This window comes from Sarcophilus harrisii, chromosome 1 (genome assembly GCF_902635505.1).
Source record: "Sarcophilus harrisii chromosome 1, mSarHar1.11, whole genome shotgun sequence".
NCBI classification, from domain to species: Eukaryota; Metazoa; Chordata; class Mammalia; order Dasyuromorphia; family Dasyuridae; genus Sarcophilus; species Sarcophilus harrisii.
The window spans coordinates 174,629,225-174,651,586 of record NC_045426.1 but is presented as its reverse complement, the minus strand read 5'-3'; the positions used below and the strand labels follow the sequence as shown (position 1 = coordinate 174,651,586).

The following is a 22,362-nucleotide window of genomic DNA, read 5'->3' as shown; positions in this document are numbered from 1 at the left end:
AGCATTGGGAGGATTTGAAAATACTTCTTGTGGAATGTGGATCTTGCCCTTAGCTTTGAGGCGACAAAGGGGTAGAGGTTAGCAGGGAGTATATTTCAGGCATGGAGGAAAGACAATTCAAAGACTGGAAATAGGAAATGGAGTATTATGTATGAGAAACTTCAAATAGACCAGTTTGATTAGACCATAGATTATGTTGAGGAGAATAGTATGTCAAGACGCTGGAAAGGAAGGTTGTAAAGGGCCTTAGATGGAAAACAGGGAAGATATTATGTTTGTTTGATCCTAAATGTAATAAAGAATGATCAGAGTTTATAGAGTAGAGAAATGACTTGGGCACGCGTGTGATTTAGGAATTTTTTTTTTTTTTTTTGGCTGAGGCAATTAGGGTTAAGTGACTTGCCCAGGATCACACAATCACGAAGTGTTAAGCATCTGAGACCAGATTTGAACTCAGATCCTTCTGTCTTCAGGGCTGGTGCTCTATCCACTGAACCACTTAGCTGCCCCTGGAATATTATTTTAATGACTGTATGGAGGATCATTGGAATAAGACTCTAGGCAGGACAAGCATTTAGCAATCTCTTTCGATAACCTAAGTGAGAGGTGAGAAGAGCCTCAAACTAAGGTGATGTCATTATTTTAAAAGATGACATATGTGAAAAATGTTGTGGAGATAAGACTTATAAGTGACTGATAAGTGACTTACTGGCTTTGCATGATGCATGAGAACAAGTCAAGCAATAATACTGATAGAAACACCAAAGGTCAAAATGAACTAAGACTGGGAGGGAAGCTAAAGATACAAAAATAGAGTGGGGGAAGGAACTACTTGAAGAGAAGGCAAAGTGCCAAAAGACTGAAGAAGGGTAAATCTAATATAAGACGAGAACCAGTGAATTTGATTTTGATTCCTAGGGAAATAACCTAATTTCTTTTCATAATTAGATCTTTAAATTTCTCAGGGAGGAAAATGTTGTTAATAAATTTTATTTAGATTTTTAACAAAATGTCCTATAAACTATCTGATACTATTCTTGAGGAAAGGATAGAAAGATAAGGATTAAATGATAATAAATTTAATGAATCTAGAAATAGATATATGTACTCAGACATATTAATGATTGAATGTCGGTATGGCAGCTTGTTTCTAAAGGAGTGCATCAGAGATCTTTTGCTGGGCTCTATGCTATATGGCATTTTAATTAATCTTAAATAAGAAACAGGTGGTATGCTCATCAAATCTGAAGATGACAAAAAGCTAGAAGGATTAACTAACACTGAATGACAGCATCAGGATCCAAAAAGAAAACTTGAATGACTAGAGCACTGAGCTAAATCTAACATGATGGAATTCAATTAAGATAAATGCACAATCTTTCAATTAGGTACAAAAATAAATCAATTTAAAATTGACAGAGTAGGATGGGAGAGACATGCTTTATTCTATATATTTAAAATAAAATTTTTAAATATATCTGGATGTTTTCTATGAGCCCAGTATGTCCCAAAATGTCAAGTAGGCAGAAAACCTAATGCAATATTCCATTTCATTAAGAGGAACATTTCTTCCAAAAAACAGAAAGGTGATTGAAAGTCCTACTCTTTTGCCCTACTTTCAGCATACCTCATCTAGGGTACTAAGTGTTCAATTCTGGGGACCAGGACCTAAGAAGAACAATTTGTAGAGTGTCAAGTAGAAAGGAACGAGAATAAGGAAAGGGCTTTGAGTCTATTACATTTGAAAATTGGTTAAAGGAACTGGTGATGTTTATCCTGAGCATCAAGAAGAACATGTTGGCTATCTTCAATTGTTTCAGAAGCTGTCATGTGGAAGAGAGCATTGTTCTTTTTGGCCATAGAGGGCAGATCCAGGATCCACCATGGGTGGAAATTGTAAAGAAACAAATTTAAACTTAATTTTAGGGGAAAAAAACTCTCAAACAATTAAAGCTATCCAAAAAAGGAATAAAGAGTTGTAAGTTGTCCCTCCCAAGAATTCTTAAAGAAAAGGCTAAAAGATCACTTGAGTGTATGAGAGTGGGGATGCCTTTTGTCCACAGATTAGAGGTTCATCCAACTGTTGGATTCTGTGATTCTGTTATTCTGTAACTTCAAGATGACAATGAAATGTCTAGTCTTTGCAGCTAGAAAGGATGGTAGTGACCTTCATAGAATTAAAAGAATTTTGAAGGGAGGGAGGTTCTAAGGCAGAAAGAAGATAATGAGTTATGATTTGGATGAACTGAGTTTAAGATGCCTAATAGACACCAAGTTCAAAACTTGAACTAGGCTAGGCCCAAATATGAATCAATGTATGTCATATAAAAAGTCAAGATCTTTTATTAAAAAATAAGGAATTCTGCCTTTTCTCTTTCCTCAACAGAAAACAAAAGTACATGTTGCTTCAAAGGTCTGATTAGTTTTCTGGAACATGTGATCCATCTCACCAATGGACCCTGTCTCAAGACTACATGGCAGACAGAGAGACGGCATCACCTTGAACAGTTCTATTCATATCAATATTACACTTGTTTTAGGTCTGAAAGGAATGTAAGTGTGAAAACAGGCAGCATGCCAATATTTTTCCCTCCTAGGTAGAACATTTGGATTTGTTATTACAGCTGGAGTATCAATTTCATTGCCTTCCTTTCCTTCATTGTAGGGGGTTTCTACTTTGTGGAAAAACTACTAGACTTCCTAAATTGTAAGAGTATTCAACACTCTTAAGTATGGCAGAAAAAATACAATTAGAGAGCAAGTCCTGTTTTACCAAACAACACTGTTATTTTATATGCTGGAGAATAAATAGCATGTGCTTCTCAGTAGTTTACTTAAGACACCAACCTCCATACTGGGCCAGACCAAAGAATTTACTCAGTCAAATAACCTATTGGGATTTACCATGCAACCAACCTCAAAGTTTTAAACAACAAACATTTTGTATGAGACCTTGGCAGGTGCTTTTAAGGTATGAAAAGGAAAATGTAATAAGTTGCTAACTGAAAACAAAACCATGTATATTATGTTGAAATATTTCCTGTACTTTTTCTTCCTTTAAACATATCAATCATTTCATTCATTTTTATCATGGGTCATATTCCCATTTATCCATTCACTCAGCCTAATAAAATAAAAGCTCACAGAATAGTTATTTGCTCTAAGCTTTCCTCTGTCATACAATAGCCATCTATACCTACTTTCAAATTTATGAGCAGAGAGAATTTCAAACACCATAAACCAAAATAGAAGATATATGAAAGGGATAACTCTATGAGATTAAATATGATGCAAATAGAAAGAAGTGGGCCACTATTCTTTCTGCTGCCACCTCTTAGGTATTGCTTATGCTTTCTCTTTAAAGAAAAAATTAAGAGAATGCAAAAAAATTCTCCCAAATTCTATAAAGATATTTATTATCATTCCAACATATATAGTATGGTACCTTGTGGGACACATAATAAGTAACAGAGAGAAAGGTGACATGGAGGAAGAACCAGCAAAGGAGATTAAAGAATGGCTAAACAAATAGTAGAACCAAGAGTCACAGAAATCCAGAGAAAAGTAAAATACTACATGACAGCCATTAGTCTGAGGTATCACCTCACATTCATCAAACTGGCTAATATAACAGAAAAGGAAAAATACTAAAAGCTGAAGAGTATGTAAGAAAACAGGAAAATTGATGGCACTGTTAGTGGGATTATAAACTGGTTCAACTATGCTGGAAAACAATTTGGAACTACATCCAAAGGGCAATAAAATTGTGTATACCATTTTAACCCAGCAATACTACTCCTAGATCTGAATTCCAAAGAAATCAAAGAAGAGGATTCATATATACAAAAATATTCATAGCAGCTCTGTTTTCTGATGACAAAAGAATTAGAAATTGAAGAGATGCCCATCAGTTGGAGAGTGGCTGAATAATTATAGTATACGATTGTGGTGGAAAACTATATTGCAAGATATGATGAACGGAATGATTTCAGAAAAATCTGACAAGACTTATATGAGCTGATGCAAAGTGAAGTGAGCAGAACTAGGAGAACATTGTCCACAGTATCAGCAATATTGTATCGTGATGAATTGTGAAAAAACTTAGCTACTGTTATCAATACAATGATCTACACAGTTACAAAAGACTCATGAAAAAAGCTAAATACAACCAGAGAGAAAACGGAGGACTTCTGAATGCAAATTAAAAGAAAAAAATTTTTTTCACTTTATTTTTCTTGCTTTTTATTTCTTTCATAAATCAGCAAATATGAAAATGTTTTGCATGAATTCATATGTATCATTGGTATTATATCTTTTTCCTTCTTGATAAATTGGAGAGGAATAGTTTGGAAATTCAAAACTGAATTTTTTAAGGCTACTATATTTGGTAATTGAGAGATCATTGATCACTTACTTTAGAAAGAACAGTTTCAGTGGAATAATGAGATTAGAAACCAGGCTTCAGAGGATTTATAATTGAGTGAAAGGAGAAGCTATGTAGGAATTTAATGAAGACAAATTTCTTAAGCTTAGCTAGAAAGGGGAACAGAGATATTGTATTTTACCTAGCAAGGATGTTAGAACCTAGTAAGAGTTCTTTTTTGTTTTATTTTGGGGGAGTTGTGGACTGCAGGGAAGCAATTACTCTTCAGGGAGATAATAAAGACTGGGAGGTTGGGGAGAGGAACTGATGACAGTAAGTGAGAGACTGAATGAATTAATGTATAAAAAAATTTTTTTTGTTAGTTGGTATGTGCTAAGCACTGTGCTAAATCCTGGGAACCCAAAGAGAAAATAGAAAAGTACCTGTTCTCAAGAGGCTCACATTTGAACTGGAGAAAACAATATATGTAAATGAGTTTAGCTACAGGTTAGATGAAAAATACCTATCTGTCTCAACTGTGCATCAGGGGTATATGTGGTAAGGCCTAGGGGTCCTTTAAGGTCATCAGCATTGAAGATGTTTACAGAATAGCAGTGTCCAGGAATTTGGAGACCATAGTGGTAAGGAACTTGTTATGGTCTGGAAGACTTTAGGATGTCAGAGGCAGGGCAAATTGTATTGTTGGTGTTAAATTGATGGAGAAGATGGGAAGGAATCAAATATTCTAAAAGGGCTTCATTATCAAAGACTTTGTAAAAGTTCCTAATTAATGATGTCAAAAGAATGTGAGTTGTTAAATAAGAAGGAACTGTAATGACAAGAGCTTAATTTTTTTGTTTTTGTTTTTTAGTGAAATTGTGATGAGATTCTCATTTTTGACTGGGGACAATGAGTACAATGAGAAACTTAAAGAATGAAGGAGTTTGAAATAGCAGCTGTGGTTAGTAGAATAAGGAATCACTTGGAGTGGGGAGTGAAAGGAGTATCTTGCTGCTGTGAAGAAGGTTCAGTTGAGATTAGAAAGCATAAATTTATTATGGGATCCAGTCAGCATTTTCATAACTTCCTCTGGAGCCATTCAGCAGCACGTGCACAGGGGGAAAAGGAAGCAGACGGTAGAAGTAATTTTGGGTTCCAGTTTAGCAAAGCATGAGTGACAATAGGACAAGAGAGTAAGAAATTCAATAGCAGAGAATAGTATAGAATTGAACTAGTTATCCAATTGATCAAGATTGGAAAGGAAGGAAACTATTTCCAGATGAGGAATTCACATATCAAGTCAGTGATGCAAGCAGGATATGTAGTATCTTTCCTATCTTACACATTAGGAAATTGAAGTTCAGAGATGTTGATTTACCTAAAGTCACACAGTAAGTAAGTTGCAAAGATGAGATTCAAACTCGCATCTCATATTCTTCCTACTACACTACAGCTTCTTCACAGAGTAATGAAGAAAACAAGTTAAAAAAAATTCTAAAGAAATTAGAATTTCAGAATAGGGATTATCTAGTTCAATTTTGTCCTTCCATGTACTCATATACTTTCATCTACTCAGGTAAAGTTTAGACCCTTTCTGGTAAAACAATCAAGCCAATTACTTAGTAACGGATACTGAATTTGAATGCAGGTTTTCTTGACTTCTACATCAATCTTATATTTTAGGGACCCCCAATCAGCCCCATTGGACTTGGCATGTCTTGAAATCAGTTGTATTCATCCAAGAATAATTCACCAAAATGATTCTGATAAACTCTAAAAATCCAGAAGCAAACGTGAGAGGAAGCCTCTTTGTGACTGATATTTAGCAATGACCAATGATTTTAAAAGAAAGAAATTACCCTCATGTAGAATACAGAGAATTCCATGCAATGCAAGATTCTTGGCCAAGCCTCAGATTGCTCATTTTCCACAAGAGAAAACTGAAAGCATTTCCAGATTTGTTAGGTTCTGAGCTCCTCCTAACTGCAAGAACTATAAGACCTTAGCTAATGTCTCTGCTCTCAAAAATAACATTATGATATGTAAAAACATGGGAGCTAGACTTTATCAGCCTATATCTCACATTGGACAGCCCACATTCTATAGGTTTTTATTTGATATTTACAAAGTGCTTTATTCATCACAACCCTGGGGTATAGGGATTATTAACCTAATTTTAATACTGTCATTCTACTTACAGAAATAATCATCTCTAACAAGTATTTGTTAAGCTTTTACAGTGTCTGAGAAACTCTCTGAGCACTACATATAAAGAATGCAAAGGATACAAAGAAAGGTAAAAAATAGTTTCTGACCCCTACATGTGCAGAAATTCTTGTAGTATCCCTTTTAAAGTGGCAGGGAATTGGAAATTGAGTGGATGCCCAATCAGTTGAAGAACAGCTAAATAAATTATGATATATGAAGGTAATGGAATATTATGATGAGCAGGTTGACTTCAGGAAAGCCTATAATGATTCACATGAACTGATGCTGAATGAAATGAGCAGAACAGAGAGAACATTGCACATAGTAACGAGATTATGTGATGATCAACTATGATAGACTTAGTTCTTATCAACAATACAGAGATCCAAGACAATTCTAATAGACTTGGGATAGAAAATGCCATCTATATCCAGAGAGAACTTTGGAAACTGAATGTAGATGAAAATGCTATTTTCACCTTTTTATGATTGTTGTTTGTTTTTTCCTTCTCAAGAATTAACATAATTAATATGGAAATGCATTTTAAATGATTGTACATGTATAACCTATATCAGATCTTTTGCTATCTTGGGGAGGGAGGAGGGAAAAGAGGGAGAGAAAAAAAAAAGTTTGGAACTCAAAATTTTACAAAAATGAATGATTAATACTCTTTACATATAATTGAGAAAATAAAATACTATTGAATTTTTTAAAAATAGTTCCTAACCTCATTCTAATGGAGAAGACAACATGCAAACAACTATGTACATATTAGATATATAGGGTGTAAATGAGAAGTAATCCCAGAAGGAGGGCACTAGCAGTAGAAGAAAACAGGAAAGACTTTAAATAAAACATTGATTTTGGGCTAGTCTTGAAAGAAACCAGAAAAAAACAAAAATTAGAGTTAAAGGGATACAACCAGTAAAAAGGCACCAAAATGGGTTATATAGTGTTCTGTGTGTGGAACAGCAAAAGTCCTGTATTGTTGGATCATAATGTGTATAGAAAGAAGTAAAATATAAGATTGGAAAGGTAGGAAGGGGCCAATTTATGAAGGACTTTGGAAGTCAAATAGAATGTTTTATGTCTTATAGATTTTATAGTTTATTTTATTTTTAGATTATTTTTTTAGATTTGATATTTGATTATGAGTTAATAGTATACTATTGAAATTGTTTGAGTTGAAGGGTAAGGACATGATATTCATTGATCTTTATTTTATTTTCACTTTTTGGAATTCAACAATTTACTTTCTCTAGAAAAAACTCCAAGTTTTTGCACAATAATATTTAAATGAGTGTGTATGCTCACAGAATTGTGTAAAAATTGAATAAGAATTGCATATTGCTTGTAATTTAAATGAAATGGTATAAATAGATCATCATTACATGAAATCATCTGTTATATGTTTATATATGAATTATTTATATGCTGTTTTACATGGATATATACAAATGGATTGCTTTATATTCTATATGTTTTGTGCTACATATCTCTATATTGTATATATAGACATAGTTTGTATTTTCTGTCAGATGATTTTATACTTGTATATGCATACAAACACAAAATATCTCCAAATAATATGATAGCTAGATAAATAGATAGAAGTAGAGGGAAAGGAACAATTATTTATTAAGCACCTATTATAGTACAAGCATTGTGCTATAAATGTTATCAAGAGAGACAGAGATGGAGACAGAGAGAAAAAGACAGAAAGAGTTACACACTCATTTATGTATATCTGTGTCTATGTAAAGTAATTGCATGACACCATATTCTATAATAGCATATCATCTATTACTTTGTATGTATCTATATACATATATATATCTAGTAAGTGTGACATCTCTAGTAATAAAAAAACAGAATAAAGATTAAATTGCTTTCAAATTTCAAATTTCCTTTTTTATTTTGGTTTTATTTAGACAAGAGAAATACAATAACAGCAAGCATTTAAATCATCTTTTAAAATGTTCAGTGTTTTATGTGTGTTATGTCATTGTACCCTGAAAGCAACCCTCCTACAGGCATCATTAGCATCCCTTTCCAGATGAGGTCAGGGGAGCCCAGGTAGATTAAGTTACTTGCCCAGTATCATAGAGCTAAGTATCAGAGGCAGGATTTCAGTTTTAAGTCTTCTTGATTCCAGGTCCAACACTGTAGCTAATCTACAACACTAGGCTCTAGTTTGTGAAAACAAATGCCCATTCATTTCAAGGGACAATGGATCCCTCACTAGTATATGCTAGTTAACAGTTAACAGAGTGCTATATAACTTTTTGAGGGGAAGCACTTCAGTTATTCAAAAGCATGCATGTTACTCTAGTAATTTGAGCCTTTAATCCTTAGGGAAACAAACATTTTATTAATTCTAGCAAGAAAAACTATATGCTACCAAGATGAAATCCCTTTCATTTCAGGATTAAAGATAGAATTTGGCTTGATATATTTTGAATTTGCAGGTAAAACAAATGAAAAGTCCAGTTAGGATCTTCTAAATTTCTCCTTTTTTTTATGTTAAAGAAGCATGATGTCGCTTCCCTTAAAAAAACAGGCTTTATATTTGATCTAAAATTAAAGCTCATGGTTAGTGAAAAAACCTCTGGTTCATTATGTAATTTATATGTATTAAATCATATTTATGTGGAAATACATCAACATGCTTGTTAGCAGTTCATTGGGTTACTTACACAACTGGATCCATGAAAAAACTATTTAGCATATGAAAGGTGTTCAGAACAAAATGATGTTCAAGAAATGTTACAAAAGATCTCTTATTTAGAGCTGTGATGTTTTCATATAAGTGAGAAAAGCTTCTAAAAACAATTTCTGGGCTGTTGACTCTTGAAAAGACATAGGAGAAGCAGTTAGATGGTACAGTGAATAGAGAATTAGACTTAGAGACAGACCTCAAGCCTAATTAGCTATGTGATCCTAGAAAAATCACTTGATTTCTGTTTACCTAGGTTTCTCAATGTTAAGTTGTTGTGAAGATAAAATAAGATTAACCTGCTTTATACATTTTAAAGCTATATGTAAATAATAGCTATTATTATGACTATTGTTCATTTCAGCTGACAGTAGAATGGTTTGCCATTTCCTTCACCAGCTCATTTTACAGATGAAGAACTGAGGCAAAGTTAAGTGTTTTGCTCAAAGTCACACCGCAAGAAGTAGCTAAGGCTAAATTTGAACTCAGGAAGATGAATGTTCCTAATTTCAGGCCCAGTGCTCTGTGCATTATGGCACTTACTAGCTGCCCCTATCATTATGTTACCTAAAAAACTCTTCCTTTCCCTTTTGCACCTTGAACAACAGAGACAGAGAGACAGACAGACAAATAGATAGATAGATTGTTCTAAGTACTCTTTCCAGTCTATGACCTCTTCCTTTATAAAGGAAACTGGAACATTGTTTGAACTCAGTGAAAAATCAAAAAATAAATAAAAAAAGAAAAATCAAAAAAAAAAAAAAAAAGAGTTTGATTTATCCCTATTCTAGTCTTACTAAATAGATAGCTCCTCTAGTTTAGAAAACTCATGCTTTGGGATAGCAAGGAGGTGCAGTAAATAAAGTAACAGCCCTGAAGTCAGAAGGATCTGAGCTCAAATCTGGTCTCAGATACTTAACACATCCTAGCTGTGTGACCCTGAGCAAGTCACTTTACCCCAATTGCCTCAGGAAAAAAAAAAAAGAAAAAAGAGAGAGAAAACTCATACTTTTTGGTCTCAGCCTCCTTTACACTCTTAAATATTATTGAAGACTCCCCTACACAAGAGTTTTTGTTTATGTGGATTATGTCAAAATTTACCATAGAAATGTCAATATTTAGTACTATTGTTAAAATAGTTTTGATCCTGTGGACTGCCAGCAAGATTCCCTTTGAGAACTACTACTAAGGTTCCTTGCATAACAAAAATGAGAACAAGCTTGCACAGAAAGGAAGTCCTGAAGTGTTCACTACTGATTACACTGGGCAAGAAAAGCTCACAGATCTAAATGACTCCTAAAATAAAATGTAGTATTGGAATAGCTGTTGTGACAATGATTCTAACCCTGCACAGAACCATGTACACAATACCAACTCAGGAAATATTTGCTGATTAATGCTTTTTTAAACAATTTTCTAACATTTCTTTTTCTTAGTGGTTGAAGACCAAGAAGCAGATGGATCAGTGGATGAAAAGCTGACCTCACAGAAGCAAGCCATGGGTTCAGCTCCTCCTTCTAACATATATTGTTTCTATAATCCTAGGCAAATCACTTTTCTTCTTAGTACATTAAGAAACAATTTAAGACTTAAAGTGAGGAACAGTTGATAGGGGGAATTTCTTCTCAAAGTGTTGAAGTGCATATACTTATACCAATGAAATCAGTAATCTGGGAAAAATGGGGGGAGGGTTGATGTAACCCCTTAATTCCCAAACTATACTGCAATTCCCCAGGTTCTTCAGTGAACATATAGTAGCAGTGCAACATGGGATATTTAAAATTTTGATTTAACGATTTAATAAACTACGTATTTCTAACTTGTTAGATTGGTTTTGGAGGTTGTTTTCTCTCTCTCTCTCTCTCTCTCTCTCTTTTTTTTTCATGTTAGGCACAATGTAAATGTTATTGAGATAGCAGGGCTCCATAATTGAGACAGTTCCAGAACCACTGGTTTACTCAGATGAATGGGAAGGTTGGCTCCATCCAACTCTATGATTTCATGAATGATATACTTCATAGAATTAATTACTGATAAACAAATAAGCTAATTATATGAATATGTGGAAAATTTGGGATTATTCCTATATTGTTGTTTGTCCTTCATTCTGGAAAAGGATTATGACATCAGAGAAGTGATGCTATGACATATAAGTGATTTGGCTTGTATTGAAGAAAGGGTGTATAGTCAGCAACTCAGTTCTCTTCCAGAGCCATTCAGTTCTGGGACCAGTTATAGATTAGGACAACTGGAGGTGATCCTGGATTGCAGTGGGAGGCTTTGGTCTTTTTAAACTAAGGTCTTCAAAAGGTCTCAGTTTGACTGAGGCTGCACAAAATTAGTTATTAAGACTATGAAAGAGACAATTCCTTATTCTCATATTATACATACGAGAGAGAGAGTAGTATAATAGAGAGTCCATCTCAGAAACAGAAAGATCTGGGCACAAATTCTACCTAAGCATATACTGACAAGTCAATTAATTTCAGAGTTCCCCAGACAACTCTTTAAAACCCTAAGCTGTTAAGTAATTGCCTGTCTACATTAGCAGAAGGTTCTTCAAGAATTCCCTAAACCAATAAAATCACAGGTCCAGTCCAAATTGAAAAAGTACAATAGATACTCAATTATGTATATGTAAATGTAAAAGTAAAAATAAACATTAAAAATAATGGGAATGTGATATTAAATTTTGGAAATGAGTATAGATATCAACACTGTATAAATTTATAGAGCCCTTTACATATTAATTTTCCATTAGACTATACTAAATATGAAGGCTGCTCTTTATGAATCTTTAGAGGCCAGTGATAAATTCCTGCAGTTATGCATTATTGACTTAATAGAACCAAAGCGGCTGTCTAGAAGTGTCTACTTGGATTACTATGAATTGTGTCTCTTAGAGGGACTTCTTGGGTGGTAAACTCACAACCCTCCCACCAATAAGCTCTTTCGCAGCCCTATAAGATTCCTCAGAGTCCTACATTGATCTACAACAACCACTTTGGTTTTAAATTTGAAATACCACTCAATCCTTATAAGATATAGATTCTCAAGCAAAGGCAATTATAGGCAACATGAGCTGTGGTTTTCTGCTAGATTAATAAAAAATAAATAATAGCATGGGGTTATCTGAAACCATCCTCAATAACTATATCACCACACACACACACACACACACACATATACACACACATATATATTGCCCCAATCAGTCAACAAACATGTATTAAGAGCCTACCATGTGCTGGGAATTGTGCCAAATGCTAGAGACACAAAAAGTCTTAACCTCTGATGAAATTTTAAGTTATTAGGCTAAAAACTGAATTAAGACTTTTAAGACATCTTGCATTTAATCTATTTCAATTATTCTAATTCAGAGTTTAAAACCAATATTTGAATCAGAAATAAATTAGTGATATATGGGAAATTCTTCTAATTGATTTATTGTAGGCATTTTTGTATTATATGAGCTAATTATGGAATCGAATCAGCATTATCAGAGTAGTCACACTAGAGAGGAATCTAGCAGCCTAGATTCTCGTTAAGTCAAAATGTAAGAGATTGAATAACTCCTGGCTTTTGTCTCTGATTCTGACCCAACCTCAAGCTTTTCAAATGCTACAGAAGTTTAAAATGAATCTAACTGTTAGACATGGGGGATTTATGGAAATGATGAGAGGGGATTGTTAGAGTAAAAAGTGGTCCTCTAGTAAATCAGGAAAAGAAATCAGATGAGAAGGATCCTGACCTCATTCTGCCTATACTAAACTTAATAAGCCTTCATCAAATGCTCCATTCACTTGGCAATATCTGCCAAAGATTAAACTCATTGTAAGATTAGAAGTAGACCATGAAAAGCAAAATGATTACTATTTGTTGATTACAATAAGATGAGAATTGTTGTGTTCTCAGCTCTTTGAAATATTAATTTATGAAAGCTAGTGTTTTTAATTTAGACTGAGAGACAAGTCATTTATTACTACAGGAAGAAATAACTCAATCTAGATGCTAAATTCCCAAAGACTAAAGACATGGGGGGGGAGGGCGAGGAAATATGAAATTTTTGTACATTCATTAGTCAAAACCAAAATGAAGCAACAAGGAAAAGAAGAAAAATCCCATAATCCAGGCTCAGAAAGTTATCCTCCTTGACCAAAAAGGGCTAGGCATCTGTTAGCTGCTATTGTCACAATCAAGGTATTTTTAGTCTTAAGAACGACGGCAGAACTTGGGAGATACATTAGACAAGTGTTACATAGGTAATCAGCTATCCTGGGTGACAAAGGCCTAGAAGCAAACTACATTGAGCTTTAATACTTAATATTAGCAACATTAACTAAGTTGCTAACAAAAGAAAAGAAAAGAAAACATATGCTAGTAAATACTGACCATAGGCAAAATGCTTTGAGGAGGGACTGTACTAGCACCTAGACTGAGGAGATCAAGAAAAGCTGAAGATAGAAGGTGTGAGCTGAATATTGAAAGAAATCAAAGATTGAAAGAATTAGAGATGAGGAGGGAGAGCAGGGCAAGTGAGAAAAAGTCAATACAGAGTTAAAAGATAAAAAAGGTATGTTCGAACAGCAAATTGAACAGACCACAAAGTATGTGGAATGGAAAGGTTAGGTAGGAGATAGATCAAGAAGAATATTAAACATCAGAGAGATCATATATTTCTTATAAAGGTAATAGGAAGATTATTTAGTAGGAGATGACGCGATCAGTCCTGTCCTTTAGGAAAATCACGTTAATAGGAGAGATTTTAGGGAAGGGGAAGAGAGAGGGGAGGCTCTCAACGGGAAGCACAGGATAGAGTCTTGGGGGAACATTTACAACTTGTGATTTGACATGGATGAGGATTCAACAAAGGAAACTGTAAAAAGGAGTAGGCAAATTGGTAGGAATTTACTCAAGGCAACAGAGTGAGAATGAGTATAATAAATCTGACAGGAGGGAAGAATATCATTGGAGTCGAATGCAGGAAGTTTAAAGGAGAAAGGCAGTGAGGAATAAGAAGACCGAAAGAAATTGACTAGAAAATAAGTAGTTAAAAATAAGGATGGAAAGGTGGAATGAATGCAGTTTATTTAAACATCAGAATATTAAGACTTTATATGATAGTGATTGGAAATTATATATTCTTATGTAGGCATTTGGCATAATGAAAATAGTATTTAAAAGATAACAGTCATATAAAATTGGTCTTTTATTACCTACCTCTTTAGTAATTAAGGATTATTCTTATTAATTAAGGATCAAACTATAAGTATTTATTAAGCACATACTATGTGCTTTGTGCACTATGCTACATATAGGGGAAACAAAAATAAAGGTGAAGCAATACTACCTCCAAAGGATTATTTTACAACTTTGCCATGCGGGAGCCCATTTATAAATCCCTTTCCACAGTTAACTTCTTAACAATAGTGCCTCATTGTTGAATGTACCATAAAAGTAGAATTTTTTTCTCAACTATACCTGTTGCTTTTAAATAATTGCCTGAGGAGCTAATTATCATTGCTTTCCTAGTCTATTTTTTTTTAAACTGCTGTCAAGTGCTTAATTCATAATTATCACTGTCCTTTAATATCTGTGACTATCCTAAGATTTTTTTAAAAGACACATATGTTTTTAATCCTATCTTGCTGAATTTAATTAAGTCCAATTGTTTGGATTTCATGAAGGAAACCAAATGCCAGAAGAAATACTTAACTATGACTACATAATACAAGAAAGGATGAATAAAGAAAGTTGAAGTGTTAACTAAATAAGCATCTTACTCAATAAATAACAAAATTAAAACTATAGATTAATTACATCTTTGAATTACAATCTTCTTTCTCCTTAACTTTCTTACTTTATAACATCATCCGGTAAAATATAAGTTCTGAGCCAAGGCCAAGGTATTTTGGCTCCCAAGTATAGTCCAAATCATTCGATTATATGTAGTCTAAGGATATCATTTTCTATAAAGATACCTTCTCAAATACTCTTTGTTCCAAAGAATAATATTAAAGTAAAAGCAAGGAGTGTGATATAATTATACATAATAATAAACTTGGAAAAAATTATAGCCAATTTTCATGGGAATCTCCTGTTATGTAACAAGTAAAAATCCTGAATGTAATTTTATTACTTTGATTTTCCACATGAATTGTGGTTGAGTAATTGGCTTTTTCTTCCCAGGTAAGAGTGATGATATTTAAAAATTATATTATAAATTATCTTGCATCCCTTTCCCTCTTTACCTTAACTTGACATCTGTATAAGGACTGTGTAACCTTCCATTCCAAGCCAAGAAGGAAAAGAATACTTTATAATTTGCCAAGGTTTCCAAAGGCCAACCAACCAAGGAAAGAAGAATGATCAGAACAATGTAACTGGATACATTCTGCATTTTCTCTGCTATTTCTCAAGGCCTCTCCTTGGGAACAAGCAACAGTTTCGGGCTGATTTAAAAAGCTAGTTAACAAGAGTTGCAACATGAAGTCCTGTTCAGACAAACCTGTGTTTAATGTCCTGTACTGTTCCTGATGCCTTTAAAACACAGAATTTTTCTTGCTTCCTTAATTTAAATATTAAACCAAAAGTAGAAGTGTTCATATTCTGCTGATTTGGAATAAATGACCCATCCCAAATTTATTCTGAGTTCTATACTCCAATGTTTTCTTCATCACTTTATGGAAGCATAATAGGGCCTAATAAAATACAAACAGCATATTTTCCAAGTATCTCATCAAAAAAAAAAAAAAAAAAAGACTGACAAATAGTTAAACAAATTGCAGTTCATGATTGTAATGGAATACATTGCAGAAGAGAAGATAAAATGCAACATTCTAATCTTTTTGTAAAGGTGAGGAATTGTGGGTATGTAACATTGTATAAATACAGTTTAGCCTTAATGAGTTCTTTAGCTTTATTGAACTGCTTTTTTTTTTTTTTTATTCTTCATTATAAGGAATGACTCTTGATGTTCCTAGAGCAATAGGAAACTGAGAAAAGGGAAGCAGCTCCAATCCTCAGGAAATTATTCCAGAGATTAATAATCTATTTCACAAGAAAAATTGAAGGTCTTTTATAGCCTCCCAGAAATTTAAGACTGCAAATTTCATAAAACAGGAGTTGTCTTATCTAAATGTTGAATCTCTCAATGGCTAGCACACTGATATATAGAATATATTTAATAAATGTCTACTTAATAGATGAATGAACAAATGAATGCATGAATGAACAAATGAATGTGTGAATGAATGAATATAGGAAAGATCCTACTTTCTATGGTCACCTCGGAATTCTTCAACTCTATCTTGAGTGAATCTGGACAAGTCTAAGAATACAGTCCTACTTTGGCAGAATTTTTTATGATTTGATCTCTTTACAAATTTGTTGATGTAATACTTCATTATAAGAACAATTTTTTTATATTCAGTCCCTTTTATTGAATATGCTGCTTCAAGCCTTGAAAATATAGATAGATATCATTTAAGTCATACTTTTTTTAAAGTAACTTTTAAAAAAAAAGTGAAATGGGAAACTGTGACAAAATTACAATTTTATTCTAAATCAGAAATAATAACTCATCTTAAAGAGACAGCATTGCCTGGTGGTTAAAGAATTGGCCTTGGAGTCAGCTAGCTTTGGGTCAGGCCTCAGACACATTCTGTCTGTCCTCAGCAAGTCAACCCTCTAAGACTGTAAATTGCAAACCAAATGTTTACCTGAATTGGTGGAGGGAGTTTTCTCACCAAAAGTTCCCTAAACTAACTAAAACTTAAGTATAATACAAAAATAAAAATAAGAAATATTTTACACTATATATTCAATATTACACTCAAGCATAATGGAAATATCAGGAAAAAAGACTAGACTGAAGTTTCTTGTTTTGATTTGCAATGGATAAAGCCTTGATCTAAGGGTAACAGCACCTGAGTTCAAATACTGACTTTGCCAGTTACTGGCCACATACTTTTCTGCAAGTCACTGGATCTCTCCAAGCCTTAGTTTTCTGTAAAATGACAGGGTCTCTCATCTGTAAAACTAGATTACACATAAGGTTTTTTCTCATCTCTGTAATCCTCTTCTGCTATTACAAATCTCAGTATTAGGCCTGAAGGAAAACGACATCAGCTAATTTTTTTATTTGAAGTTTTGGTTGTAGTGGAAGCCAGCATTCCTCTTTTTGATTATTATAGCCTTCTGTTCAGGGCATTCTAAATGGAAACCCCAGGAACAGTTTTACAGAAAGAACCACCCCTAAGTATAGAAATCCCAAACCTGACCAGCCAGTTTTAGGTTTCCTTCCTCTAGTTTCTGTTAATTTAAGCGAATTAAACCACATAACCATAGGGTTGTTTTCAACTAGATGCTCTTCCTGGTTCTCCATAGGAAAAAATTCATTTTCATAGAAGGTTGTCAATCAATATTGTTAGCTTTCAGAAAGCTGCAGAAGCTTGAAAATGCTTACCTTCTAAATGATCCACATAACAATATACATCATAAGTTTCATGAGGAGCACGAAAACCATATGTTCTGACTCCTTCTTTTCCCATCATATCTCCATAACAACCGGCTCGGGGTGTTCTGATGGGATATCTGAAAAAAGATAATCAAGATAAGCCAAGGTAGCATAGTGGAACACACGAAGTTAAAGAATTAGAGTCAAAGACCTTGATATGAGTTGTGATTCTGTCATAAATTACTTTGGTGTTGGGTAAATCCTAGTTTCTCTAGCTTTAAACAAGAGTGTTGAATCACAAGAGCTTGAACTTTTCTTTTGGCTCTAAATCTATTAGCTAAACTCGTCTTAAACAAATAAATGTTTTCTTTCAGTATAGAAATTCAGAATCTGGAAAGATCTCAGTGATCATCTACTCTAATTTATTAAAAAAAATACTCCTCTATAAGCTACCTGAAAAATGACTAGGAAACCCTTGCTTAAAGACTTTAATGAAGGTGGGAATTCCTTCTTGAGACAAATCTTTTCACTTTGGGAAAGTTTAAATTATTAGGAAGTTTTTTCCTTACATCATACTGAAATTTGCCTCTTTGCATCTTCTAGTCTTTGCTCCAACTTTTGCTTTTTGGTCAAAAAGAATAAACCTATTCCCTCTTCCACATGACAATGCTTCAGTACTAACATTTTCATTATTGAAATACTTCAAGTTACATTGTTAGTGGAATTGTAAATACATCCATCCATTCTGGAGAGCAATTTGGAACTATGCTGGAAAAGCTATCAAATTGTGCATACCCTTTGACCCAGCAGTGTTACTACTGGGCTTATATCTCAAAGAGATCATAAAGAAGGGAAAGGGACCTGTAGGTGCACAAATGTTTGTGGCAGCCCTTTTTGTATTAGCCAGAAACTGGAAACTGAGAGGATGCCCATCAATTGGAGAATGGTTGGGTAAATTGTGGTATATGAATATTATGGAATATTATTGTTCTGTAAGAAATGACCAACAGGATGATTTCAGAAAGGCCTGGAGAAACTTACATGAACTGATGCTGAGTGAAACGACCAGGGCCAGGAGATCATTATATACTTCAACAACAATACTATATGATGACCAATTCTGATGGACCTGGCCATCCTCAGCAATGAGATGAACCAAATCAGTTCCAATGGAGCAGTAATGAACTGAACCAGCTACGCCCAGGGAACAAACTCTGAGAGATGACTATGAACCACTACATAGAATTCCCAATCCTTATATTTTTGCCCACCTGCATTTTTGATTTCCTTCACAGGTTAATTGTACAATATTTCAGAGTCCGACTTTTTATACAGCAAAATAACTGCTTGGACATGTATACAAATATTGTATATCTAATTTATACTTTAACATATTTAACATGTATTGATTAACCTGCCATCTGGGGGAAGGGGTGGAGGGAAGGAGGGAAAAAGTTGGAACAAAAGGATTTGCAACTGTCAATGCTGAAAAATTATCTATGCACATATCTTGTAAATAAAAAGTTATAATAATAAAAAAATGAATGTTGAAAACTATCTTTACATCTATTTGGAAAAATAAAACACTATTGGGAAAAAAAGAAATACTTCAAGTACACTGCCATGTGCCCCCCACCCAAGTCTTCTCTCTTCCAAGAAGAACATCCCCAATTACTTTAAACGATCATCAAATGACATAAACTTGAAACTCTTCCCCAACTTGGTTGTCCTCCAGCTTCTCTGGGTCTTTCCTACACTGTGGTATCCAAAATTGACTAAAATAGTCTATTTTCTAACTAGGGCAAAGTTTAGTGGGATGATCACTACCTTCTTCCAAAGGTTATGCTTTGCTAAATTTGCACTAGGTTTCTTGGCTACCATGTCACATTGTTAACTGATTAAGCTTGCAATCCACCAAAAAAAAAAAAATCCCCAATCTTTTTTCCCAGCAAACTACTGTCTGGCTATGTCTCCTCCATCTTGGTGAACTTGATATTTTTTGGAAGCCAAGTATATGATTTTACATTAATTGCTACTAAATTTCATCTTACTCTATTTAGCCTAATATCCTAGCCTATCTTTTTAAAATCTTGTCTCTCTTCTGAGATGATGCAAAGTAAAGTGAAAAGAAGTAAGAAAACTATATCATAACAATAATCAACTGTGAAAGACTTGGCTACTCTGATCAATATAATGATTCCTTCATTAATAATAATAAGCTATCCTTTTCAGAGAGAGAACTGATGAACTTTGAGTGCAGAATGAAGCATATTGTTTTGCACATTTCTTTGTTTTTCTTGCTTGTTTTTGCAATGTGGCTAATGTGTAAATATGTTTTACATGATTTCAAATGTATAATGAGCCTTGTATTTCTTCTCAAGGGCAGAGGATGGGTTGGAAGGAGAATATTTTGAACCAATAAAATTTTTAATTTTTTAAAAATAAAATATTGTCTCCCTCTTCTGCTTATTAACTATTCCTCTCAATTTTGTGCTGTTAGTATGTTTTATAAGCATACCATCTTGGCCTTTGTACAATTTAATAATTTAAAACAAAACAAAAGAATAATTAGAGCAAAACACATATTCATACAGCAATTAGAAAAGATCTTTTTTAATATTGATTCTGAATGACTACTATCACTGTCCCAAATCTATCATCTATCTCATTTCACCCATCTTTTCCCAAAAAATAACATGAAAGATTGTATTGAATGCTTTGTTAAAACCAAAAAATTATAGCAACAACATTCTCTAAATCTGTCATTTTAATAACCTATAAAAAGGAAATTAGTTTAATCTGGAATAATATGTTCTAGATGAAATTATGTAGATGCCTCATGAACGCTATTTCCCATTTTAAATATGCACTTGTCATCCTTTAAAGATACACTCTAAAACTTCTCCAAGAACTAAAGTCAAGGAGAGAGATGGAGAAATAGAGAACGAGACAAAGATAGAGACAGACAGACCGACAGACAGTAGAGACAGAGAGAGAAAGAGAAGAAGGAGAAGGAGGAGGAGAGTCAGCAAATGTCTGGATAATTAAAGTTTGGACTGTCTACATTGGATTCCCCACCTCACAGTTTGGTCAGACAACCAGCCTGCATCACATTGTTCAAATCCATCTTCATATGCAGCTTTTAGTTGTTCAGGGTTTGCTATTACAGCACCATTTTCCAAGCAAGCTTGCTGAGCCTTCTCAAAATTCAGAGTATACCTGCTGGTTGCAGCTCGATAATGAAAAACAACGCCTGTAAAGACAGTAGAATATGATAAAATGGTTAAGACTGCACTAAAGTTTCTCACCATAATATGTTAAATTTCACACTGGAGTAATATGCTTATTTCTAATTAAATGGTGATAATACATAATGGACAGCCTTATCACTTTAATTTCTTATACTTAGGTAAACCTAATTAAAAAACAAAGCAAGGTCATAGATGAGTTGAAAATCCCATTAGAAATTACTTACTAAAGGTATAATTTAACATCCTCAAATACTACCATCACTGCAAATCCACCATTAAAGATTTATTCCTTTAGTTTAAGCTCTGTCGTCTTCAGGCATCATCTTTTGAAGTGTAACGATGAGATGGTTGGCTAAAATCTAAGCATGGAGTCAAGAAGAACTGAGTTCAAATCCAACCTCAGATAATTTCCTAGCTGCATGGCCCTGAGTAAATTATAGTCTCTATCTTGCCTCACTTTCTCTGCTTGATTTTTAAAGCCCTTTAAACCCTGTTCCTCCTGACCTATCCAATCTTCTTACCTATTCACACCTCCTCTCCACTGCTCTTCAACATTAGCCTCTTTGCTATTCTTCAAACAAAGCAGTCCATTCTCCAATTCTAGGCATCTTTTTCTATTCCCTAATGCCTGAAATATTCCCTTTGCTCATTTCTGTTCCTGATTTCTTCAGGTCCCAATTAAAATCCTACTTTCTACAGGAAGCCTTTTCCAATATCTCCTAATTTTAATGGCTTCCTTTTTTCCTATTTCCAGTTTATGTTATATACAGCTTGTTTGTACAGTTATTTAAATAATGTCTCCCTATTACACTGAACTCCTTGAGAGAAGGGATTTTTTTTTATCTACAATAAACCCTTGCTTATTCACAATTTTGCTAAGATATGACTCAGCAAATGGGTGTGAAATGTCCATAACAAGTAGTCTCCTCGACAATATGTATTTCTTCCTTTCCATGGGAATACAGAGGCGATAGACAAAAGTAAGATACACACTATATATCTGGCACAAATAATGAGTTAACCTATACAGAAGAGCAAGTTGTCATCTATAAGACTAACTTCATAAGATTCTTCAAATAAATACAAGTTAAAAGTTTGACTGTTATCCCACAGGATAACTATAACATAGGTCATATCTTATTTCATTTAACTAAAGCAAACCATTGTTATTGCCCACATAGACTGTAACATAGTAGGAGTTTAATAAATGTTAGTTGTTGGCTTGATTTAAACTTGGTTTTCCCTAACTTGTCATTAGACCCTATTGAGTCATTTATCAATGAGATGATGTTTGGATATCTAATTAGATAGTAATTATATATGATGCTTTAACACTTTGATTTCTGCTAAACACAAGATATGAGAG

The 22,362-nt window shown here is 33.8% G+C and overlaps 1 protein-coding gene across 4 annotated transcripts in view; it reads right to left on the bottom strand.

The window, feature by feature from the left end:
• VCAN (versican) overlaps positions 1 to 22,362 on the bottom strand; it is a 134,515-nt gene that overhangs the window by 87,400 nt on the left and 24,753 nt on the right. For all 4 annotated transcript variants that reach the window (XM_031967202.1, XM_031967215.1, XM_023496088.2 and 1 more), the window contains exons 4-5: positions 20,824 to 20,998; positions 17,755 to 17,882 (exon numbers count right to left, since the gene is read on the bottom strand). In XM_031967202.1, the coding sequence (XP_031823062.1) occupies positions 17,755 to 17,882; positions 20,824 to 20,998 (303 nt within the window). The remainder of the gene's footprint in view (positions 1 to 17,754; positions 17,883 to 20,823; positions 20,999 to 22,362) is intronic.